At 38.9% G+C, this 26734-nt stretch overlaps 1 protein-coding gene across 1 annotated transcript in view; it reads left to right on the plus strand.

The window, feature by feature from the left end:
- The window catches only part of SFMBT1 (Scm like with four mbt domains 1), a 262229-nt gene that overhangs the window by 207329 nt on the left and 28166 nt on the right, over positions 1-26734 (plus strand). Inside the window, 2 exon segments of the mRNA XM_077129004.1 lie at positions 13810-13852; positions 15173-15237. Coding sequence (XP_076985119.1) covers positions 13810-13852; positions 15173-15237 — 108 coding nt within the window.

Consider the following 26734-nt stretch of genomic DNA (forward strand, 5'->3'; position numbering starts at 1 on the left):
GGTTTAAGGTCCATAAAACCGCCTCCAGTTGTAAGATCCATAAGATATCTCCCAACATTTTCCTCTAACTGTTTTATGGTCTTAGACCTAATGTTTAGATCTTTGATCCATTTTGAGTTAACTTTTGTATAGGGTGTGAGAGATGGGTCTTCTTTCATTCTTTTGCATATGGATATCCAGTTCTCTAGGCACCATTTATTGAAGAGACTGTTCTGTCCCAGGTGAGTTGGCTTGACTGCCTTATCAAAGATCAAATGTCCATAGATGAGAGGGTCTATATCTGAGCACTCTATTCGATTCCATTGGTCGATATATCTATCTTTATGCCAATACCATGCTGTTTTGACCACTGTGGCTTCATAATATGCCTTAAAGTCAGGCAGCGCGAGACCTCCAGCTTCGTTTTTTTTCCTCAAGATGTTTTTAGCAATTCGGGGCACCCTGCCCTTCCAGATAAATTTGCTTATTGGTTTTTCTATTTCTGAAAAATAAGTTGTTGGGATTTTGATTGGTATTGCATTGAATCTGTAAATCAATTTAGGTAGGATTGACATCTTAACTATATTTAGTCTTCCAATCCATGAACACGGTATGCCCTTCCATCTATTTAGGTCTTCTGTGATTTCTTTTAACAGTTTTTTGTAGTTTTCTTTATATAGGTTTTTTGTCTCTTTGGTTAAATTTATTCCTAGGTATTTTATTCTTTTAGTTGCATTTGTAAATGGAATTCGTTTCTTGATTTCCGCCTCAGCTTGTTCATTACTAGTGTATAGAAAAGCTACAGATTTTTGAATGTTGATCTTGTAGCCTGCTACTTTGCTGTACTCATTTATTAGCTCTAGTAATTTTGTTGTGGATTTTTCTGGGTTTTCTACATATAGTATCATATCGTCTGCAAACAGTGATAGTTTTACTTCTTCCTTTCCAATTTTGATGCCTTGTATTTCTTTTTCTTGCCTAATTGCTCTGGCTAGAACTTCCAACACAATGTTGAATAATAGTGGTGATAGTGGACATCCTTGTCTTGTTCCTGATCTTAGGGGGAAAGTTTTCAATTTTTCCCCATTGAGGATGATATTAGCTGTCGGTTTTTCATATATTCCCTCTATCATTTTAAGGAAGTTCCCTTGTATTCCTATCTTTTGAAGTGTTTTCAGCAGGAAAGGATGTTGAATCTTGTCAAATGCCTTCTCTGCATCAATTGAGATGATCATGTGATTTTTCTGCTTTGATTTGTTGATATGGTGTATTACATTAATTGATTTTCTTATGTTGAACCATCCTTGCATACCTGGGATGAATCCTACTTGGTCATGATGTATAATTCTTTTAATGTGTTGTTGGATACGATTTGCTAGAATTTTTTTTTTTTTATTAATTAAAAAAAGAATTAACAAAACAATTAGAAATCATTCCAATCTACATGTACAATCAGTAATTCTTAATAACATCACATAGTTGCATATTCATCATTTCTTAGTACATTTGCATCGATTTAGAAAAAGAAATAAAAAGACAACAGAATAAGAATTAAAACAATAATAGAAAAAAAAAAAACAAAAAAAACAAAAACAAAAAACCTATACCTCACATGCAGCTTCATTCAGTGTTTTAACATAATTGCATTACAATTGGGTAGAATTGTGCTGTCCATTTCTGAGTTTTTATATCCAGTCCCGTTGTACAGTCTGTATCCCTTCATCTCCAATTATCCCTTCTCTTTTTTTTTTTTTTTAATTAACGGAAAAAAAGAAATTAACCCAACATTTAGAGATCATACCATTCTACACATGCAATCATTAATTCTTAACATCATCACAAAGATGCATGATCATCATTTCTTAGTACATTTGCATTGGTTTAGAAGAACTAGCAACATAACCGAAAAAGATATAGAATGTTAATATAGAGAAAAAAATAAAAGTAATAATAGTAAAATCAAAACAAAACAAAACAAAAACCTATAGCTCAGATGCAGCTTCATTCAGTGTTTTAACATGATTACTTTACAATTAGGTATTATTGTGCTGTCCATTTTTGAGTTTTTGTATCTAGTCCTGTTGCACAGTCTGTATCCCTTCAGCTTCAATTACCCATTGTCTTACCCTGTTTCTAACTCCTGCTGAACTCTGTTACCAATGACATATTTCAAGTTTATTCTCGAATGTCCGTTCACATCAGTGGGACCATACAGTATTTGTCCTTTAGTTTTTGGCTGGATTCACTCAGCATAATATTCTCTAGGTCCATCCATGTTATTACATGGTTCATAAGTTTATCTTGTCTTAAAGCTGCATAATATTCCATCGTATGTATATACCACAGTTTGTTTAGCCACTCTTCTGTTGATGGAGATTTTGGCTGTTTCCATCTCTTTGCAATTGTAAATAATGCTGCTATAAACATTGGTGTGCAAATGTCCGTTTGTGTCTTTGCCCTTAAGTCCTTTGAGTAGATACCTAGCAATGGTATTGCTGGGTCGTATGGCAATTCTATATTCAGCTTTTTGAGGAACCGCCAAACTGCCTTCCACAGTGGTTGCACCCTTTGACATTCCCACCAACAGTGGATAAGTGTGCCTCTTTCTCCGCATCCTCTCCAGCACTTGTCATTTTCTGTTTTGTTGATAATGGCCATTCTGGTGGGTGTGAGGTGATATCTCATTGTGGTTTTGATTTGCATTTCTCTAATGGCCAGGGACATTGAGCATCTCTTCATGTGCCTCTTGGCCATCCGTATTTCCTCTTCTGAGAGGTGTCTGTTCAAGTCTTTTTCCCATTTTGTAATTGGGTTGGCTGTCTTTTTGTTGTTGAGATGAACAATCTCTTTATAAATTCTGGATACTAGACCTTTATCTGATATATCATTTCCAAATATTATCTCCCATTGTGATGGCTGTCTTTCTACTTTCTTGATGAAGTTCTTTGATGCACAAAAGTGTTTAATTTTGAGGAGTTCCCATTTATTTATTTCCTTCTTCAGTGCTCTTGCTTTAGGTTTAAGGTCCATAAAACCGCCTCCAGTTGTAAGATCCATAAGATATCTCCCAACATTTTCCTCTAACTGTTTTATGGTCTTAGACCTAATGTTTAGATCTTTGATCCATTTTGAGTTAACTTTTGTATAGGGTGTGAGAGATGGGTCTTCTTTCATTCTTTTGCATATGGATATCCAGTTCTCTAGGCACCATTTATTGAAGAGACTGCTCTGTCCCAGGTGAGTTGGCTTGACTGCCTTATCAAAGATCAAATGTCCATAGATGAGAGGGTCTATATCTGAGCACTCTATTCAATTCCATTGGTCGATATATCTATCTTTATGCCAATACCATGCTGTTTTGACCACTGTGGCTTCATAATATGCCTTAAAGTCAGGCAGCGCGAGACCTCCAGCTTCGTTTTTTTTCCTCAAGATGTTTTTAGCAATTCGGGGCACCCTGCCCTTCCAGATAAATTTGCTTATTGGTTTTTCTATTTCTGAAAAATAAGTTGTTGGGATTTTGATTGGTATTGCATTGAATCTGTAAATCAATTTAGGTAGGATTGACATCTTAACTATATTTAGTCTTCCAATCCATGAACACGGTATGCCCTTCCATCTATTTAGGTCTTCTGTGGTTTCTTTTAGCAGTTTTTTGTAGTTTTCTTTATATAGGTTTTTTGTCTCTTTAGTTAAATTTATTCCTAGGTATTTTATTCTTTTAGTTGCAATTGTAAATGGGATTCGTTTCTTGATTTCCCCCTCAGCTTGTTCATTACTAGTGTATAGAAATCCTACAGATTTTTGAATGTTGATCTTGTAACCTGCTACTTTGCTGTACTCATTTATTAGCTCTAGTAGTTTAGTTGTGGATTTTTCTGGGTTTTCGACGTATAGTATCATATCATCTGCAAACAGTGATAGTTTTACTTCTTCCTTTCCAATTTTGATGCCTTGTATTTCTTTTTCTTGTCTAATTGCTCTGGCTAGAACCTCCAACACAATGTTGAATAATAGTGGTGATAGTGGACATCCTTGTCTTGTTCCTGATCTTAGGGGGAAAGTTTTCAATTTTTCCCCATTGAGGATGATATTAGCTGTGGGTTTTTCATATATTCCCTCTATCATTTTAAGGAAGTTCCTTTGTATTCCTATCTTTTGAAGTGTTTTCAACAGGAAAGGATGTTGAATCTTGTCGAATGCCTTCTCTGCATCAATTGAGATGATCATGTAATTTTTCTGCTTTGATTTGTTGATATGGTGTATTACATTAATTGATTTTCTTATGTTGAACCATCCTTGCATACCTGGGATGAATCCTACTTGGTCATGATGTATAATTCTTTTAATGTGTTGTTGGATACGATTTGCTAAAATTTTATTGAGGATTTTTGCTTCTGTATTCATTAGAGAGATTGGTCTGTAGTTTTCTTTTTTTGTAATATCTTTGCCTGGTTTTGGTATGAGGGTGATGTTGGCTTCATAGAATGAGTTAGGTAGTTTTCCCTCCACTTCGATTTTTTTGAAGAGTTTGAAGAGAATTGGTACTAATTCTTTCTGGAACGTTTGGTAGAATTCACATGTGAAGCCATCTGGTCCTGGACTTTTCTTTTTAGGAAGCTTTTGAATGACTAATTCAATTTCTTTACTTGTGATTGGTTTGTTGAGGTCATCTATGTCTTCTTGAGTCAAAGTTGGTTGTTCATGTCTTTCCAGGAACCCGTCCATTTCCTCTAAATTGTTGTATTTATTAGCTTAAAGTTGTTCATAGTATCCTGTTATTACCTCCTTTATTTCTGTGAGGTCAGTAGTTATGTCTCCTCTTCCATTTCTGATCTTATTTATTTGCATCCTCTCTCTTCTTCTTTTTGTCAATCTTGCTAAGGGCCCATCAATCTTATTGATTTTCTCATAGAACCAACTTCTGGTCTTATTGATTTTCTCTATTGTTTTCATGTTTTCAATTTCATTTATTTGTGCTCTAATCTTTGTTATTTCTTTCCTTTTGCTTGCTTTGGGGTTAGCTTGCTGTTCTTTCTCCAGTTCTTCCAAATGGATAGTTAATTCCTGAATTTTTGCCTTTTCTTCTTTTCTGATATAGGCATTTAGAGCAATAAATTTCCCTCTTAGCACTGCCTTTGCTGCGTCCCATAAGTTTTGATATGTTGTGTTTTCATTTTCATTCGCCTCGAGGTATTTGCTAATTTCTCTTGCAATTTCTTCTTTGACCCAGTCGTTGTTTAGGAGTGTGTTGTTGAGCCTCCACGTATTTGTGAATTTTCTGGCACTCTGCCTATTATTGATTTCCAACATCATTCCTTTATGGTCCGAGAAAGTGTTGTGTAAGATTTCAATCTCTTTAAATTTGTTAAGACTTGCTTTGTGACCCAGCATATGGTCTATCTTTGAGAATGATCCATGAGCACTTGAGAAAAAGGTGTATCCTGCTGTTGTGGGATGTAATGTCCTATAAATGTCTATTAAGTCTAGTTCATTTATAGTAATATTCAGATTCTCTATTTCTTTGTTGATCCTCTGTCTAGATGTTCTGTCCCTTGATGAGAGTGGTGAGTTGAAGTCTCCAACTATTATGGTATATGAGTCTATTTCCCTTTTCAGTGTTTGCAGTATATTCCTCACGTATTTTGGGGCATCCTGATTCGGTGCGTAAATATTTATGATTGTTATGTCTTCTTGTTTAATTGTTCCTTTTATTAGTATATAGTGTCCTTCTTTGTCTCTTTTAACTGTTTTACATTTGAAGTCTAATTTGTTGGATATTAGTATAGCCACTCCTGCTCTTTTCTGGTTGTTATTTGCATGAAATATCTTTTCCCAACCGTTCACTTTCAACCTATGTTTATCTTTGGATCTAAGATGTGTTTCCTGTAGACAGTATATAGAAGGATCCTGTTTTTTAATCCATTCTGCCAATCTATGTCTGTTGATTGGGGAATTCAGTCCATTGACATTTAGTGTTATTACTGTTTGGATAATATTTTCCTCTAACATTTTGCCTTTTGTATTATATATATCATATCTGATTTTCCTTCTTTCTACACTCTTTTCCATATCTCTCTCTTCTGTCTTTTTGTATCTGACTCTAGGGCTCCCTTTAGTATTTCTTGCAGAGCTGGTCTCTTGGTCACAAATTCTTTCAGTGACTTTTTGTCTGAGAATGTTTTAATTTCTCCCTCATTTTTGAAGGACAATTTTGTTGGATATAGGAGTCTTGGTTGGCAGTTTTTCTCTTTTAGTATTTTAAATATATCTTCCCACTGTCTTCTAGCTTCCATGGTTTCTGCTGAGAAATCTACACAAAGTCTTATTGGGTTTCCCTTGTATGTGATGGATTGTTTTTCTCTTGCTGCTTTCAAGATCTTTCTTTCTCTTTGACCTCTGACATTCTAACTAGTAAGTGTCTTGGAGAACACCTATTTGGGTCTACTCTCTTTGGGGTGCGCTGCACTTCTTGGATCTGTAATTTTAGGTCTTTCATAAGAGTTGGGAAATTTTCAGTGAAAATTTCTTCCATTAGTTTTTCTCCTCCTTTTCCCTTCTCTTCTCCTTCTGGGACACCCACAACACGTATATTTGTGCGGTTCATATTGTCCTTGAGTTCCCTGATACCCTGTTCAAATTTTTCCATTCTTTTCCCTATAGTTTCTGTTTCTTTTTGGAATTCAGATGTTCCATCCTCCAAATCACTAATTCTATCTTCTGTCTCTTTAAATCTATCATTGTAGCTATCCATTATTTTTTCTATGTTTGCTACTTTATCCTTCACTTCCATAAGTTCTGCGATTTGTTTTTTCAGTTTTTCTATTTCTTCTTTATGTTCAGCCCATGTCCTCTTCATGTCCTCCCTCAATTTATCGATTTCATTTTTGAAGAGGTTTTCCATTTCTGTTCGTATATTCAGCATTAGTTGTCTCAGCTCTTGTGTCTCATTTGAGCTATTGGTTTGTTCCTTTGACTGAGCCATATTCTCAATCTTTTGAGCGTGGACAGTTATCTTCTGCTGCTGGCGTCTGGGCATTTATTCAGATTTCTCTTGGTGTTGGACCCAGCAAGGTTGTAATATTTTTCTGTGAAATCTCTGGGTTCTGTTTTTCTTATCCTGCCCAGTAGGTGGCGCTCGTGGCACACGTTTGTCTGCGGGTCCCACCAGTAAAAGGTGCTGTGGGACCTTAAACTTTGGAAAACTCTCGCCGTCCTGGGGGTTCGCTAACCGAAGCGGCTTGAGCCGGCCCTCGGTCCGAACGCAGGGAGGGTTGCTGGTCGCCGCAGCCAGGGAAAGAGCCCGTCCGAATTTCCTAGTCGGCCCTGGGCAACAAGCGTGGCGGGAGGGCGCCAGCGGCAGCGGCCCGCGCGAGAGAGTACATGTTCCCCGGGAGTCACGGGGTCACCGTTCTCCACGGCCTGGGAGTTTCCGATCCAATTCTCTCAGTTGGTCCGGGGGCTGCGCGTAGTGTGGGCGCCAGTCGCCTTGGTTTCAGGGGACCACCTCTCCAATTCTCCCAGCCGGCCCGGGAAGGGGGAAGGGAGTAACTCCGGCCGCTTGCCACCCCGCCCGGTAAGGCCTGCGCGCCTCGGCGATCTCACCCGAGCTGCTTCTCTCAGCCAGCCAGCCGTTCCAGGATGGGGTACGCTGTCTTTTTTATCTCTGTTGTGGCTTTGGGCGCTTTCTGTATCGTTTCTACTCCCCTAGTAGGTGTCCTGGAGAAGAAACTAAGATCCGCGCTTCTTACTAAGCCGCCATCTTCCAGGAAGTCTGATTTGCTAGAATTTTATTCAGAATTTTTGCATCTGTATTCATTAGAGAGATTGGTCTGTAGTTTTCTTTTTTTGTAATATCTTTGCCTGGTTTTGGTATGAGGGTGATGTTGGCTTCATAGAATGAGTTAGGTAGTTTTCCCTCCACTTCGATTATGTTGAACAATTTGGGGAGAGTAGGTACTAATTCTTTCTGGAATGTTTGATAGAATTCACATGTGAAGCCGTCTGGTCCTGGACTTTTCTTTTTAGGGAGCTTTTGAATAACTAATTCAATCTGTTTACTTGTGATTGGTTTGTTGAGGTCGTCTATTTCTTCTTGAGTCAAAGTTGGTTGTTCATGTCTTTCCAGGAACCTGTCCATTTCATCTAAATTGTTGTATTTATTAGCGTAAAGTTGTTCATAGTATCCTGTTATTACCTCCTTTATTTCTGTGAGGTCAGTAGTTATGTCTCCTCTTTCATTTCTAATCTTATTTATTTGCATCCTCTCTGTTCTTATTTTTGTCAATCTTGCTAAGGGCCCATCAATCTTGTTGATTTTCTCATGGAACCAACTTCTGGTCTTATTGATTTTCTCTATTGTTTTCATGTTTTCAATTTCATTTATTTCTGCTCTAATCTTTGTTGTTTCTTTCCTTTTGCTTGCTTTGGGATTAGTTTGCTGTTCTTTCTCCAGTTCTTCCAAGTGGACAGTTAATTCCTGCATTTTTGCCTTTTCTTCTTTTCTGATAAAGGCATTTAGGGCAATAAATTTCCCTCTTAGCACTGCCTTTGCTGCGTCCCATAAGTTTTGATATGTTGTGTCTTCATTTTCATTCGCCTCGAGGTATTTGCTAATTTCTCTTGCAATTTCTTCTTTGACCCACTTGTTGTTTAAGAGTGTGTTGTTGAGCCTCCATGTATTTATGAATTTTCTGGCACTCCGCCTATTATTGATTTCCAACTTCATTCCTTTATGATCCGAGAAAGTGTTGTGTATGATTTCAATATTTTTAAATTTGTTAAAATTTGCTTTGTGACCCAGCATATGGTCTATCTTTGAGAATGACCCATGAGCACTTGAAAAAAAGGTGTATCCTGCTGTTGTGGGATGTAATGTCCTATAAATGTCTGTTAAGTCAAGCTCATTTACAGTAATATTCAGGTTCTCTATTTCTTTATTGATCCTCTGTGTAGATGTTCTGTCCATTGATGAGAGTGGTGAATTGAAGTCTCCAACTATTATGGTATATGTGTCTATTTCCCTTTTCAGTGTTTGCAGTGTATTCCTCACGTATTTTGGGGCATTCTGGTTCGGTGCGTAAATATTTATGATTGTTATGTCTTCTTATTTAATTGTTCCTTTTAATAGTATATAGTGTCCTTCTTTGTCTCTTTTCACTGTTTTACATTTGAAGTCTAACTTGTTGGATATTAGTATAGCCACTCCTGCTCTTTTCTGGTTGTTATTTGCATGAAATATCTTTTCCCAACCTTTCACTTTCAACCTATATTTATCTTTGGGTCTAAGATGTGTTTCCTGTAGACAGTATATAGAAGGATCCTGTTTTTTAATCCATTCTGCCAGTCTATGTCTTTTAATTGGGGAATTCAGTCCATTGACATTTAGAGTTATTACTGTTTGGATAATATTTTCCTCTACCATTTTGCCGTTTGTATTATATATATCATATCTGACTTTCCTTCTTTCTACACTTTTCTCCATGTCGCTCTCTTCTGTCTTTTTGTATCTGACTCTAGTGCTTCCTTTAGTATTTCTTGCAGAGCTGGTCTCTTGGTCACAAATTCTCTTAGTGACTTTTTGTCTGAGAATGTTTTAATTTCTCCCTCATTTTTGAAGGACAATTTTGCTGGATATAGGAGTCTTGGCTGGCAGTTTTTCTCTTTTAGTAACTTAAATATATCATCCCACTGTCTTCTAGCTTCCATGGTTTCTGCTGAGAAATCTACACATAGTCTTATTGGGTTTCCCTTGTATGTGACGGATTGTTTTTCTCTCGCTGCTTTCAAGATCCTCTCTTTCTCTTTGACCTCTGACATTCTAACTAGTAAGTGTCTTGGGGAACGCCTATTTGTGTCTAATCTCTTTGGGGTGCGCTGCACTTCTTGGATCTGTAATTTTAGGTCTTTCATAAGAGTTGGGAAATTTTCAGTGATAATTTCTTCCATTAGTTTTTCTCCTCCTTTTCCCTTCTCTTCTCCTTCTGGGATACCCACTACACGTATATTTGTACGGTTCACATTGTCCTTGAGTTCCCTGATACCTTGTTCAAATTTTTCCATTCTTTTCCGGATAGTTTCTGTTTCTTTTTGGAATTCAGATGTTTCATCCTCCAAATCACTAATTCTATCTTCTGTTTCTTTAAATCTGTCGTTGTAGGTATCCATTGTTTTTTCCATCTTTTCTACTTTATCTTTCACTTCCATAAGTTCTGTGATTTGTTTTTTCATATTTTCTATTTCTTCTTTATGTTCAGCCCATGTCTTCTTCATGTCCTCCCTCAATTTATCGATTTCGTTTTTGAAGAGGTTTTCCATTTCTGTTCGTATATTCAGCATTAGTTGTTTCAGCTCCTGTATCTCATTTGAACTATTGGTTTCTTCGTTTGACTGGGCCATATGTTCAATTTTCTGAGCGTGATCCGTTATCTTCTGCTGGCGTCTGGGCATTTCGTCAGATTTCCCTGGGTGTTGGATCCCACAGGTTGAAAGATTTTTCTGTGGAATCTCTGGGTTCTGTTTTTCTTATCCTGCCCAGTAGGTGGCGCTCGTGGCACACGTTTGTCTACGGGTTCCACCAGTGAAAGTTGCTGTGGGTCCTTTAACCTGGAAAATTCTCGCCGTAGGGGAGGTTCGGCAGCCGAAGCGTCTTGGAAGAATGCCAGCCGGCCTGGGGTTCCGAATGCGGGGAGGGTCGCCGGCCGCCGCAGCACGGGAGAGCGTCCGGCCGAATTAGCTATTCGGCCCGGGGCACCAAGCGTGGCGGGAGGGCGCCAGCTGTCGCAGCCCGGGAGAGTGCACTATTCCCAGCCGACGGGGGAGTCACGTGTTTGGAAGGGATCCCCCGGTCACTGTTCTCCGCAGTCTGGGGATTTCCGACCCAACTATCTCAGTTGTTCCGGGGGGCCTCGTGTGGTGGGGGCACCAGCCGCCGCGGCCTAGGGGGACCGCCTGTCCAATTCTACCAGCTGGCCTGGGAAGGTGAAAGGGAGGGACTCCGGTCGCTTGCCGTCCCACCCAGGAAAGCCCGTGCCCCTTGGTGATCTCACCGGAGCTGGTTCTCCCAGATAGTCAGCCGTTCCAGGATGGGGTACGCCGTCCCTTTGATGTCCCTCGTGGCTCCGGGAGCTGCTCTGTATTATCTCCACTCCCCCAGTAGCTGTTCTGGAGGAGGAAAGGTGAGGGCGGCAAGGCTGTAGAGGCTGGTGGTGGAGGAGCCGGTGAAGGCAGGGGAAGAGGGCACCGTGGTGGTTGGAGAGCGGCAGGAGGGGGAGGAGAGGGGAGAAGGAGGGCGGGCGGGTCGGCTGCTGCGGGGTGTGGGCGCCGCGCGGCGGGCCAGCGGAGAAAGAGAGGGGAGAAGGAGGGCGGGCGGGTCGGCTGCTGCGGGGCGTGGGCGCCGCGTGGCGGGCCGGCGGAGAAAGAGAGGGGAGAAGGAGGGCGGGCGGGTCGGCTGCTGCGGGGCGTGGGCGCCGCGCGGTGGGCCGACGGAGAAAGAGAGGCTATACCCATATTTTTAATATTGTTAAATTTTTTCATTTGATATAGACTAATCCACCAAGAAACATCTGGAGAGTTGCAGGTGTAGGAACAGTTAGAAGTGAATGGACTTTTATCAGTTCTTATGGTCATAGACTCTAGAATATTGATCTTAAAGATTTCTAAATAAAGCTAATGTTATACCTATAAGAGTACTAAATAAGGAAAACGAATGTCTGATATCATATTTAAAGTTTTTGTACAAGACATAATTATAGTAGACAGCATCACAGATGCATTATCACATCAATAAGAATAAGAAAAACTTTTGTGCAACAAAGGGAGCTTCTTTTGTCTGGTTACCTCCCTTAATGGAACCACTGCCAGTGTTTGTGCTAACTGTTATTGACCCATTCTATTTTCCCTTTCATAATTTTTTTTGGTATGACTCTTCTAGAGGTATTCTAAAGTTCCCACGTATTTGTTAATACAATATTTGTTAAAATTGCATCAGTCCATTTGTCTGATTTCTTCTTTTAGTCATGTATTGAAAGAAGCCCAGCAGTGAAACATGTAACCAGTCATTTGATGAACAGTAATTTTGGGCCTAATAACTTTTGGTGATGAACAAATAAATGAAGAAGTATTGCTGTGGAGAGGGCTGCATTGGAGACAGCTGACTGCCTTTGCAAAGTGCCAGTTGCCAGAAGGAGTCCTCTCACTGTATTTCCTTTCTTTTCTTTTGCTCCTCATCATGACCAGCTTCCAGGTCCCTCATTTCTGATTCTCTTGGCCAGGACTTTGGGAGAAAATCTCATCTTACTCTTTATATTCCTTCTGGTCTGTATTGTTATATAATGTACTTTTAAATCTTTCAAGGAAAAAATGTTAAAATTTTGTAATAATAAATACTGAAACAGAAGAATCAGAAGAATATAGGTTTCCTTTTTTTCAAATAATAGGTATTCCTTGAACACTTATTTGGGAGATAAGTTATGTAGAAAAACTTACCAGTTGACTGAAACTATTCTCAATTTCCCATTGCTGTTTTGGGCCTGTGTTAAGATTCCATAGTTTAGATCTTCAGAACAAATATCAATAAATCATATTAAAAATTCTAATTTTAACTTGTAGCACATTCTGGCTGTAAAAATGCAGGCATTTAATTTTCCCATGGGTCCTTGTAGAAAAATAATCAAATAGTCGGTTTTGAAAACATGTAAGGGTTAAAACATACCCCCTATAGCACTAGGGTTTCTCAAATTTAATATGTATATGAATTATCTAAGAATCTTGTTAAAATAGAGATTCTGTTTTAGGGGGTCTGGGGTGGAATCTGAGACTGCATTTCTAACAAGCTTCCAGGTGATGCTGATGGTACTAGTCTTAGGACCACACTCTTGAGGAGAAACATAGATAATACTTCTTTTACTGGGAGCTCTGATTAATGCCACTGGACTTAGAAGTTTAAGACTGCCATGCTAGCTAGCTATGTGGTGGCTAAAGGCATCAGCAAACTCACTTGTTGGAAGAACTCCTTGGAAATGCTTTGGGAGGGTTAAATTCATCGTCTCTGACATTGCAGCAGTATACTCCAGGGGTCAGGAATTTGTCTTGTCTTGCCAGTGTGCCCTGGCCCCTCTAGTTCCTGAAAAGAGGGCTGTTGGGGACGGCTTCTGGGTAGAGGTGTCCTGAACAGCAGCAGGAACTAGAACATGCTCTCCAGCCAAGCCTTTGCCAGGCCTTACTGCCCCCCATTAAGGAAAGGGCTTTTGCTTCAAGGGGATTTGAGACCCTTTGTGGTAGAAAGGAGAGTGAAGAGTGACCAGTGTATATCACACTCTTAACCTGACTTCATACTTCTACTTCTCTGAAAACCCTGTTAATATCACTTCTTCTGGGTTCCCCTAGTTGGGGAGGGAGGGATTAGATTGCACCTATTCTCATTTCATACAGCACAGTGCTGCTGTAACAATTCTCTACTATTGAGCACTAAATTAAGTGAGCATACCATCTTCTGGTTCCTTTAAAGAAAAGCAAAAGAAAACCATCCAGACTCCCATAAACATTGTATCCTTTTTAATTTTGAATATCTGTTTCTGCTTAGTAAATATTCATTGAAGTTGACTGACCCAGGGAACCTTGAAAGTAATATTTTTGTTCTTTGTATAAATACCCAGAAAATGTGCCTTAGTTCTATGTATCCTAAAACATAAACACTAATTTATAGAGTATGCTAATTAAATATAGAGAAAACCAAGTTTTAAATATGCTAATGTAAGCTTAATACAAATGTAACCTTTCCCTTGTTTTTTAATTTTTCTTGGCAATTTTTTTTTTGTTTTCTTCTTACAGTACATAAACAGAGGAAAGTTGCAGTGGTTCAACCAGAAAAACAGTAAGTAATTTAATAGTATGTTTGAACAGTTGACATTTAAATGTTAGAATATCTAGAAAAAGAAATAACTATTTCAAAGAGTATATTTCCCATGGAATTTTCCCAGATGGAAGCATAATCCTTTAATTCAACTTTTGATAGATTATATACTTGCCCTTACAATATATGCATTTTCTAAAATGGCATTATATACAGAAGAGTAAAATGCATTCCCCAAATCGAGTTTCCTTTATTTTTTAGGGGCTCGAGGCAATGAATAAAGGAGAGCAAAATAAGATTGTTCATGCTGGCATTTGTTAAGGAAGAGCAAAAAGTGTCAATCAGGATATGACTTGTCATAGTGAAAAAAAAATTTGAAAACTTGAGGTAGAAGACAGCAAGTCTAAAAGCAAAGACACAGTCAAAGGAGTGTGGCTTCTTGTCTCATCAAGAAACTCTTTGTAACATACCTTCATAACACAGCTTTTGAGAAGCAATTAATTATTTCTGCCTCTAAACTGTAAAAACACAAAGGTTTCTTTGCATATATGTGCATTTTTAAAGTGTTGTGTTTTGGTTTCTGTATAATTTATAGCTACCTTTGCTGTTATATGAGTAATAAGCTGACAGTAGAAGTGGAGAGAAAGGCTATAAAGTTTTTTCCTAGCTAGAAGAACTAAATAACAAAGACAAAAACTGCCCTTGGATTTTTCCTTGACTTAGTTGTCAGGACTAATCTAAAGCTTTAGTCATGAAGCATTCTAAAAAGATAAGCTAACCTTTTTCAGTAATTCTTATGCTTTTTCATAACATAGTTTGTCTTCAATTTTGAAAGTGAAGGAAGAAGAGAACAGATTCTGTATAAAAAATATTTCTGGGGCGGGCCATGGTGGCTCAGCAGGCAAGAATGCTTGCCTGCCATGCCAGAGGACCCAGGTTCGTTTCCCGGTGCCTGCCCATGTAAAATTAAAAAATAATTTTAAAAAATAAAAATAAATTTCTGTTCTATTGACTACTGAAAAAATGAATAGTTTACTTGTGGTTTAAGAATTCCAGAAGAAATTCTACTATGTGTTGCCTACCTAAATGAAAAGAAAGTTAATGTTAACATACATTATAAGTTCTATCTACAGACTGTCCTTTGGCTCATTAGAACCTGTACATAGAGTTTTAAAAACAATCACTGGTAAGGAAAAAAAAAGAATGAGAAGGAAGTACCTTCCGCTGTAGATTTTGCAGTCTGACTCATTTGTTTACTTCTTAGATTTGAAGGAAACTAAATTTCACACTTTACTGACCTTAATGATTATCTCACTATTTTGCTGTGTTTTCTTGACTCAGATTATCATCCTCAGGGACTGTCCATGATGGCCTAAAGAATCAGGAACTGAACTCTACAGACTCAGGTACAAGTATATGTAATCTTACAGGAAAGAGAGGATCCTGATGTTCTTTTTATGGACTATATCTGAAAATAAACAGAACTTTTGATTTATGGGATGTGGCTTCGTAGAGAGTCTCTTAATTGTGACTTTAAAGTGATATAACTGCCTAAGTCACATTTAACTTAATCACCTCTAGGCTCATATTTCTGCCATTTATAATAATTGTAGTTATTCTTCACTGATCACCTATTACATGCCAGGGGCTCTGGATATTAACATTATTGAGTTTAGATAAAGAACTTGAGGCTTTCCAGGTAGTGCTTCTTTCTTAATATGAACAGGTTCTTTTTTAAACCTTTTTAAAAATGATATATATATACACTGTATATGTATGTTTTACAATGAAAAAAATACATTAGCAAAATAGATTATCCCAGAAGCAGTGTCTCATAAAATGAGACAAGGAGCCTTGCTAGAGGCCCAAGCTATAGGCTAGTGGTTCTCCCCAGAACTACTTTTAACTCCCTTTTGCTGATTGTGTAATGCTTAACATCTAGGCTATATGTATTTCAGTGCAGATTGAGTATCCAGATGGTATGTAAAAAATACCTAGAAAAGAATTTTCTGAACCAAGGTTCAGAGAGGTCATGTAACTTATGAGTAGAAAGGTCAGAAATGGAACCCAAATCTTTGGAATTCCAGGACCTGTACTTTTGTCTTTTCCACTGCCATTTCATTATGCAATTTATACCTAGAGGAGCAAGGTTATATAACTCCTTATTTGATACATTGCTAGCCATTCTAAAACCAACAGAAACTACTGAAGAAAGATATTGTCTCCCATGTGACCTCAGCCAAGACTTTTTGGTTTCGGCTTTGTCATATGTCAGGTTCCCTCAGACACAGAGTCTGGATCTTTAATATGTAGGAGTTTCAGCGGGGAGTGCTTTGGTGAACACCTCCTGGGAGAGGTAAAAGAAAAAGAATAGGACAGAAAGAGAAGTTGAGCAGCAATACAGTTGCAACAGAGGTTTCTACAGATCCATAGGAAGCGGTATAACTGGTATAGTCCCTTAGAGTAATCCCTTAATGAGGCATGGAGGCTACACCTTTGTTCTCCCTCATGGGCCAGTCTTTGAAAGTGGGCTGCTTGTCTCCCCACCTTCTTATGGAGTGGGGAAGGGGGACCTTAGATGGGGTTGTTTTCTCCTGATGAGGGCAGTCCCCAACTGAAGGCAGTTCTGGGATAAGGACTTAAACCTGAAAGCTGTAAACTGCCAACCTTCCCTGCAGCAGGGGGCATAAGTGCCTTAATCCTGGAGAGGGGGGTCTGAGTGTCACACCGTAGGATCTGCTACAGAGTTCAAATGGAAAAGCTGGTGCTAAGACTCCATTCTTAATTAAAGAACAAAAATTATGAGGGGTGCGAGGGTAGTTCAATGGTAGAATTCTCGTCTGCCATGCAGAAGACCCAGGCTCGATTCCTGGCCCATGCACTTCCCCCCAAAAACAAACAAAACAAGCAAGCAAACAAACAAAAAACCAAACAAGCAAAAACTCAACAAATGGTGCTGCAATAACAGGATACTCACATGGAAAAAGAATGAAATGTGACCCTGCCATACAGCATACCAAAATATATATATATATATATATTTTTAGGTTACTAGTTACAGTGAACAGTGGGCACACATCTCCTTTCCTTAACATTGGCTTAACTGGACATTATCTATCAGAAGAGCCTTTCTCTATATCAAAATAAAGATGTTATTGCATTTTTTACACTGGAAAGCTGAATTGTTCACTACTATTAGGGAATTAAAATATATATATTATGCTGAAATACAGTATTCTTATAGAAAAGGGTATAAATCTTAAGTGTACAGCTCAAATAATTTTCCTAATGTGTAACCAGCACCTTACCTAGATAAGAAATAGAGCTTTTGCAATACCCCAGAAACATTCCTTATACCCTCCCAAAGGTAACCACTGCCCTGACTACTAGCATCCTAGGTTAGTTTTGTCCGCTTTACAACTTTAGATAAATGGAATTATACAGTATGTACTCTTTAGGGTTTGGCTTTTTTTCCTCAATTGTTTGTGAAATTCATCTGTGTTACATCTATCAAAATAGTTTTATTGATTTTCATTGTTTTCCAGCATTCTATGTGAAATTATATGAGAATTCATTAATTATAAGGGGATTTTTAAGAGTAGAATTTAATTCTTACCCATCACCAACATCAAGTATATGGAGTTTCTCTGTAGCCCAGCTTTCCTAGGCAAAATTCTTTATTTTCTAGATGGTTACACTTATTGTGATGGTTAATTTTATGTGTCAACTTAACTAAGTTATGGTGATCAATTGTTCAGTCAAGCAAGCTCTGACCTGATTGTTACTGTGAGGGTATTTTGTAGATAGATGTAAATCATTAGTCAGTTACTTTCATCTACTGCTGATAACATCTATAATCAAGGAAGAAGAATGCCTTCAGCAATGACAGAAGTCTCTTCTTCCACTTTTGGGTGCCCTTAAAAGTAAGAACTGATGATTTCAGTGGTCAGACGGAAGAATTTCTCTGTCTACTTCAGATGACAGATTCTCCTGGGAAATTCATCACTACCTTCATTGGAGTTCACAATTTATGGCCTGCCCTGTGGAATTTGGATTTGCCAATCCTCACAGTTATGTGAGCCAATTCTTATTATAAATATCTTTATATATATGTAAATATCTATGTTGGTTCTTTTTCTTTGGAGAACTCTTGCTTAATACATTTACCACTGTTGAAAAATTGATGTTGTTAAGTTAGTTGTAAGGCAGAGTGTCTACTGAGTTGTTGGGTCCTAGACTGCTGCTTTAACAAATTCAGGGAGTGTCACTATGAACAGACACTGTTCAGATTCACAAGGTGGTCTTCTGAGTGGTGGTATATAATGCCAGAATGAGAACCAGAGACTGAGGACATATCTCATGGGGCCTGGAAAAAAGCATTAGGGAGAATCATCAGCTTTATCATGAAGGCTGTTCTAGTTTGCTAGCTGCCAGAATGCAATATACCAGAAACGGAATGGCTTTTAAAAAGAGGAATTTAGTAAGTTGCTAGTTTACAGTTCTAAGGCCAAGAAAATGTCCCAGTTAGAACAAGTCAATAGAAATGTCTAATCAAAGGTATCTAGGGAAAGATACCTTGGTTCAAGAAGGTGATGAAGTTCAGGGTTTCTCTCTCAAGTGAGAAGGCACATGGTGAACACAGTCACGGTTTCTCTCTCACCTGGAAAGGCACATGGTGAACACAGGGTTCCTCTCTCATCTGGAAGGGCACATGGCAAATACAGCATCATCTGCTAGCTTCTTCTCCTGACTTCCTGTTTCATGAAGCTTCCCGGGAGGCATTTTCCTTCTTCATCTCCAAAGGTCCTTGGCTGGTGGACTCTGCTTCTCTCGGCTATGTAGTTCTGCTCTGCTCTCTCTGAATCTCCTTCATTCTCCAAAATGTTTCCCCTTTTAATAGACTCCAGAAACTCATCAAGACCCACCCAAAAGGGTGGAGACATGTCACCTAATCCAGCTTAACAACCACTCTTGATTAAATCACATTTTCCAGGGAGATGACCCGATTACAGTTTCAAACATACAGTATTAAATAGGGATTATTCTGCCTTTATGAAAAGGGATTTTGATTAAAACATGGCTTTTCTAGGGTACATATATCCTTTCAAACCAGCACAAAGGCTTTAAAGAAAACTTATGGGGAAAGGAGGAAAACAGTCCAGATGACAACAGGTATGTCAGAAAGAGAATAATGATAGCAAAGAAAGTTCTCCTGGGAAATTCTTTATTAAAAATAACAGGGAAGAGGAGCCAAGATCTACTTAGGTATTATAGACCCCAGTCAGATTTTCCCAGACCAAACTGGCCTCCTCTCAGGAGGAAAGAGTCACCTGCGTCAGTTTTCCCTGAGGATGAGACCCAGCAGGTTGAAAGACTTTTCTATGAAGCCTCTAGACTCTGTGCTGCTTGTCTGCCTGCAGATACCACCACCATAAGGTGATGTGGTACCTTTAACATTAGCAGACTCTCCCTGCTGGGGCATGGTGGAGAAAGAGGAGAGGCTGTAGGCTGGCTTTAATTGCTTCAGTTTTCCAGAATTTGGGGTCTGAATTCCTTGAGGGAGGGATTCCACCTGAGCTGGGCCCCACCCCTCTTCTGGGGAAGGCACAGCCTCCAGACAAGTCTCAGACTGGGTTAACTTTGCCTGAGAAGCCTTACAGTTGTATCCAAAGAGCAGTGAAGCTGTAGACTTAGTGAGGTGTGGAATTTAGTTCGTCCTCCAGAGCAGCAAGTAAATAGCCAGAAACAGTACAGAACAACTGCTGGGGCCACATCAGTGGCCAGACACACAGCATACACCAGTCTGGACCAGCTGAACTAGCTACTCACCCAGAGCCGTGAGTCCCCCCCAAGCTGTGGTGACCGGTGCCCCTCCCCCACAGGCTGATTCCCAGAGGGGAAAGAAAAGGGACTTTACTAGCAGCAAGGGGGCTGAGCTCTACCAAGCTCCAATTTGTGGAATTAATTAACAAATTCTGACTACTAAAAATAGGCCCCCAGCTCAGCTTAACCTTGACTAAAAGCTGAGGTTGCTGGTTTTTGCCCCAGGCGCAGAGGGGGCAGGGCTGACAGAAAAAGGAGAAAAAAAAATACAGTTTTTTTTTAAATATACATCACAAAATACTTGAAAGGGTCTGGACCCTGAAGGAAAGGATGGGACACATCCACATAAGACCTGGAGATACACAGAGCAGCATATCAGTTTAAGCTCTTGATTGGCAAGCCTGAGGAATGAGGGTCCTGCTCTGAAAAAGAATTTTTTTCCTTCTTTTTTATGTGGTTATGCTTCTACGGCTTCACTGCTCTTTGGATACAACTGCAAGGCTTCTCAGGCAAAGTTAACCCAGTCTGAGACTTGCCTGGAGGCTGTGCCTTCCCCAGAAGAGGGGTGGGGCCCAGCTCAGGTGGAATCCCTCCCTCAAGGAATTCAGACCCCAAATTCTGGAAAACTGAAGCAATTAAAGCCAGCCTACAGCCTCTCCTCTTTCTCCACCATGCCCCAGCAGGGAGAGTCTGCTAATGTTAAAGGTACCACATCACCTTATGGTGGTGGTATCTGCAGGCAGACAAGCAGCACAGAGTCTAGAGGCTTCATAGAAAAGTCTTTCAACCTGCTGGGTCTCATCTTCAGGGAAAACTGACGCAGGTGACTCTTTCCTCCTGAGAGGAGGCCAGTTTGGTCTGGGAAAATCTGACTGGGGTCTATAATACCTAAGTAGACCCTCCTAAGGAGTTAAAAAAAAAAAAAGGCATCATACAGGCAGGGCAACAAACAAGAAAACAAGAACTGAAAAATGCTGCTCTGTTAAACAAAACCTAAGCCAGAGGTCTAGAATAAGTTGAACTGATACCTAAGAACAGATAGACAACAAAGTCATCCACCAGGAAATCCTAGGTTAAAAAAAAGTGAAAACGATCTCTAGAATAAATTAATTAAGGAAATTAAATGCTTAGAGGCCAGCAAAAAATAGTGAATCATACTAGGAAAATTGAAGATATGGCCCAAAGGAACAAACCAACAATTCAAATGAGATACAGGAGTTGAAACAATTAATTCAGAATATTTAAACAGACATGGGAAAATCTCATCAAAAATCAAATCAATGAATCGAGGGAGGATATAAAAAAGGCAAGGGGCAAACAAAAAGAAGAAATCGAAAGTTTGAAAAATCACAGAACTTATGGGAATGAAAGGCACAGTAGAAGAGATGCAAAAAACAGTGGAAACCTATAATGTTAGATTTTAAGAGGCAGAAGATAGGATTAGTGAACTTGAAGATGGGACATCCAAAGTCTGACAAGCAAAAGAAAATATAGGGAAAAGAATGGAAAAATGTGAACAGCGACTCAGGGAGTTGAATGACAATATGAAGCACATGAATATTCGTGTTGTGGGGGTCCCAGAAGGAGAAGAGAAGGGTAAAGGAGGAAAAAATCTAATGGAGGAAGTTACCACTGAAAATTCCCCAATTCTTATGAAGGGCTTAAAATTTCAGATCCAAGAAGTGCAGCATAGATCCCAAACACAATAGATCCAAACAGAAGTACGGCAAGACACTTACTAATCAGAATGTCAGATGTCAAAGAGAAAGAATCTTGAAAGCAGCAAGAGAAAAGCAATCCTTTCCATACAAAGGAACCCCAATGAGACTGTGCGTAGATTTCTCAGCAGAAGCCATGGAGGCAAGAAGACAGTGGTATGATGTATTTAAGATATTAAAAGAGAAAAACTGCCAACCAAGAATTCTATATCCAACAATATTATCCTTCAGAAATGAGGGGGAAATTAAAACATTTTCAGACAAAAAGTTACTGAGAGTATTTATAACCAAGACACCGGCTCTGCAAGAAATACTAAAGGGAGCACTAGAGACAAACAGGAAAAGACAGGAGAGAGAGGTGCGAAGAAGAGTGTAGAAATGAAGATTATTAGTAAAGGTAAAATGAAAGAAAAATTAGATATGACATATAAAATCCAAAAGACAAAATGGTAGAAGAAGGTACTACCCTTACAGTAATAATACTAAATGTTAATGGATTAAACTCACCGATCAAAACACATAGACTGGCAGAATAGATTAAAAAACAGGACCCGTCTATATGCTGTCTATAGGAGACACATTTTAGACCCAAGGATAAACATAGGTTGAAAGTTAAAGTTTGGGAAAAGATATTTCATGCAAACAACAATCAGAAAAGATCAGGAGTAGCTATACTAATATCCAACAAATTAGACTTCAAATGTAAAACAAAAGAGACAAAGAAGGACACTATGTATTAATAAAAGGAACAATTCCACAAGAAGACATAACAATCATAAATATTTATGCACCTAGCCAAATATTTATGCAAATAAGGCAAATGCTGAAAACACTTTTAAAAAATAGACACATCTGCCATAATAGTTGGAGACTTCAATTCCCCGCTCTCATCAATGGATAGAACATGTAGACAAAAGATCAATAGAGAAACAGAGAATTTAAATGATACAATAAATGAACGAAACTTAACAGACATTTATAGAACATTACACCCCAGAACAGCAGGATATACCTTCTTCTCAAGTACTCATGGATTGTTGTCAAGAATAGACCATATGCTGGGTCACAAAGCAAGTCTCAATAAATTTTTAAAAATCATACAAAACACTTTCTCAGGTCATAAAGGAAAGAAGTTGGAAATCAATAATAGGCAGAGGGCCAGAAAATTCACAAATATATGGAGGCTCAACAACACACTCTTTTTTTTTTTTTTTACCATATCATTGATTTATTTAAACACTGTTATTAACTAAATTTTTTGTTGTTATTTTCTTTTAATTTTTATTAATAAAACCAATCAACCTACAATAAAAACATTCTTATTCATCATCATAATTATTTCTTAGAACATTTATATCAATTCAGAAAAGGAAATAAAAAGAAAACAGAAAAAATTCATACATACCATACCCCTCCCTTTCATTGATCCACTAGCATTACAATCTACTAAATTTATTTTAACATTTTCAACAGCACACTCTTAAACAACCAGTGGGTCAAGAAAAAAGTTACAAGAGAGATCAGTAAAGACCTCGAAGCAAATGAAAATGAAAACACAACATATCAAAACTTATGGTTTGCAGCAAAGGCAGTGCTAAGAGGGAGATTTATTGCCCTAAATGCCTATGTCAAAAGATAAAGGCAAAAAGAGCAAAAATCGAGGAATTAACTGTTCACTTGGAAGAACTAGAGAAAGAACAGCAAACTAAGCCCAAAGCAAGCGAAAGGAAAGAAGTGATGAAGATTACAGCAAAAATAAATGAAATTAAGAATATAAAAACAATCAAGAAAATCAGCAACACCAGAAGTTGCTTCTATGAGAAAATCAATAAGAGTGATGGGCCCTTAGTGAGGTTGACAAAAAGAAGAAAAGAGGGGATGCAAATAAATAAAATCAGAAATGGAAGAGGAAGTATAATCACTGACCCCACAGAAATAAAGGAGGTAATGAGAGGATACTATGAACAACTTTATGCTAATAAACTAGACAATTTAGATGAAATGGACGACTTCCTAGAAAGGCATGAACAGCCAACATTGACTTGAGAAGAAATAGACAACCTCAACAAACCAATCACAGGTAAAGAAATTGAGTTAGTCATTAAGAAGCTCCCAAAAAAGAAAACTCCAGAACCCAGATGGTTTCACTTGTGAATTCTACCAGTCAAGAAAGAATTAGTACCAATCCTGCTCAAACTATTCAAAAAAATTGAAGACAGGTGGGCTATGATGGCTCAGCAGGCTGAGTTCTCGCCTGCCATGCTGGAGACCTGGATTCGATTCCTGGTGCCTGCCCATGCAAAAAAAAAAAAAATTGAAAAAGAGGGAAGTCTCCCTAACTCACTGTATGAAGCTGTGGTAGTTAGGTTCAGGTGTCAACTTGGCCAGGTGAACATGCCTAGTTCTGTTTGCTGTGGACATGAGCCAATGGTACATGAACCTCATCTGTTGCTCTTTACATTTGCAGTCAGCTAAGAGGTGTGCCTGCTGTAATGAATGTTGTTTGATGTAATTGGCTGGTGCTTAAATGTGAGAGCTCAAAGTAGCACAGCCAAAATAGCTCAGCATACCTCATCTCAGCACTCGCAGTTCAGCCCAGGCCTTTGGGGATGCAGAAAGAAATCACCCCAGGGAAAGTTGTTGGAACCTAGAAGCCTGGAGAGAAGGCCAGCACAGATCACCCTGTGACTTCCCACATAAGAAAGAATCTCAGTTGAAAGTTAGCTGCCTTTCCTCTGAAGAACTAATGAAATAAATTCCCTTTTATTAAAAACCAATCCATCTGTGGTGTGTTGCATTCTGGCAGCTAGCAAATTGAACAAGCCAGCATCACCCTCATACCAAAGCCAGACAAAGTACAAGAAAAGAAAATTACAGACCAATCTCACTAATGAATCTAGATGCAAAAATCCTCAACAAAATCCTTGCAAATCGAATCTAGCACCACATTAAAAGAATTATACACCATGACCAAGTAGGATTTATCCCAGGTGTGCAAGGATAGTTCAACATGAGAAAATCAATTAATGTAACACACCATACAACAGATCAAAGCAGAAAAACCACATGATCATCTTGATTGATGCAGAAAAGGCATTTGACAAAATTCAACATCGTTTCCTGTTGAGAACACTTCAAAGGATAGGAATAGAAGGGAACTTCCTCAACATGATAAAGGGAATATATGAAAAATCCACAGCTAACATCATCCTCAGTGGGGAAAAACTGAAAACATTCTCCCTAAGATCAGGAACAAGACAAGGATGTCCACATTCACCACTGATATTCAACATTGTTTGGAAGATCTTGCCAGAGCAATTAGACAAGAAAAAGATATACAAGGCATCAAAACTGGAAGGGAAGAAGTAAAACTGTCACAGTTTGCAGATGATATGACACTGTATGTCGAAAACCCTGAAAAAGCCACAGGAAAACTACGTGACTACAGCAAAGTCACAGGTTACAAGATCAACACTAGTAATTGAATAATCTAAGGGGGAAACCAAAAAAAAAAAAAAAATTCCATTTACAATTGCAACCAATAGAATCAAATATTTATAAATAAAATTAACTAAGGATACTGTCATGGTCAGGTTCATGTTTCAACTTGGCCAAGTGGTGGTACCTGTTTGATTGGGCAAGTGCTGGCCTGTCTGTTGCAATGAGAACATTTCATAGAATTAAATCATGATCATGTCAGCTGCATCCACAGCTGACTCCATTTGTAATCAGCCAAAGGGGAGTGTCTTCTTTAATGAGAGATGCTTAATCTAATCACTGGAAGCCTTTTAAGGAGGATTCCGAAGAGACAGGCTCTCTTCCTGCTTCAGCTGGCGAGCTTCTCCTGTGGAGTTCATCCAGACTATCCATCAGAATCATCGGCTTCACAGCTTACCATTCAGAGTTTGGACTCTACGTTCTCACGATTACGTGAGACACTTTTATAAGTTTTATATTTATGAATATTTCCTGTTTATTCTGTTTCTCTAGAGAACCCTAACTAATACAACTTGGTACCAGTAGTGGTTCTTAAGAAACAGAATCTTAAAAATGGGTTTTTATGAATGGTTTTCTAAACTGACTGGGCTCAAAAGCACTAAGGTCTCTGATTCCCATAATCAGAACGACATTGCCCATCCATGGAGTGAGTTGGCAAAAGAGATAGTCAAAATATCACCATTTGATTCTTCTAATGCTTCGCTTATCCAAAGCCAGGCTCTGGGGGATAATGTTTTTGACATCTTTACAGAGTTTTGTGGAAATGGTCAGTATAGAGATGTTGGCTGGTTGTTGGTTGTTGTTAGATACACTGTATACATTAATGAGTGAAAGGGATGGGCTTAAGGCTTCAAACAAGAAGCTTAAGCACCGTCTGAAAGATGTAGACATTTCTACAAGTTTCTGAAGGAAGATCTTATTTCCTGTAGCTGTAGACTTGAGATCTTTGAAAATCAGATGCAGAATCTTATTGTTAGAGTAGCGACTTTAGAATATAAACTGAAATCTCAATCCTGCATGGTGTCTGCCATTAAAGTGAGGGCATTGATTGGAAAGGAGTGGGACCCTGAAAAATGGGAGGGTGACATATGGATTGAAAATGATGTCGGGGGTGAGATTGAAACCCTAGGTCATGTTGAGTCTTCTCTAGATAACCCTGTAATAGTCTGCCCTGAGAACATAGCCGCCCCACCTCCAGTCGGCCTTGAGGAGTTGGCCACTCAACCTCCACCTGAAGGGATTAACCCTGGAGTGATTATTCCAGTTTCACTAGGTGAAACTGCAAATGAAGTGTGGGAATGGGCACATGCTTATGGAATTCTCTGGTCTTACCATGTTCCCCATCATCCAGAAACAGCTGGATTGATAGAATGGTGAAATGGCCTTTTGAAAACTCAATTATAGTGCCAACTAGGTGGCAGTACCTTGAAGGACTCGGATAATGTTCTCCAGGAAGCTGTGTATGCTCTGAATCAGCATCCATTGTATTGTACTGTTTCTCCCATAGCCAGGATCCATGGGTCCAGGAACCAAGCGGTGGAAATGGGAGTGACATCACTCACCATTACTCCTAGTGATTCACTAGGAAAATTTTTGCTTCCTGGCCCTGCAACCCTGAGCTCTGCTTGTCTACAGGATTTAGTTCCAAAAGGGGGAGTGCTTCCACCAGGAGAAACAACAATGATTCCACTGAACTGGAATCTAAGACTGCCACCTGGTCACTTTGGGCTACTTATGCCCCTGGATCAACAAACCAAGAAAGGGATTACATTATGGCCTGGGGTGATTGACCCTGATTGTCAAAGGGAAATAGGACTGCAACTACACAATGGAGGTAAAGACGAGTTTTCTTGGAATGTATTAG

This window comes from Tamandua tetradactyla, chromosome 15 (assembly GCF_023851605.1).
Source record: "Tamandua tetradactyla isolate mTamTet1 chromosome 15, mTamTet1.pri, whole genome shotgun sequence".
Lineage (NCBI taxonomy): Eukaryota > Metazoa > Chordata > Mammalia > Pilosa > Myrmecophagidae > Tamandua > Tamandua tetradactyla.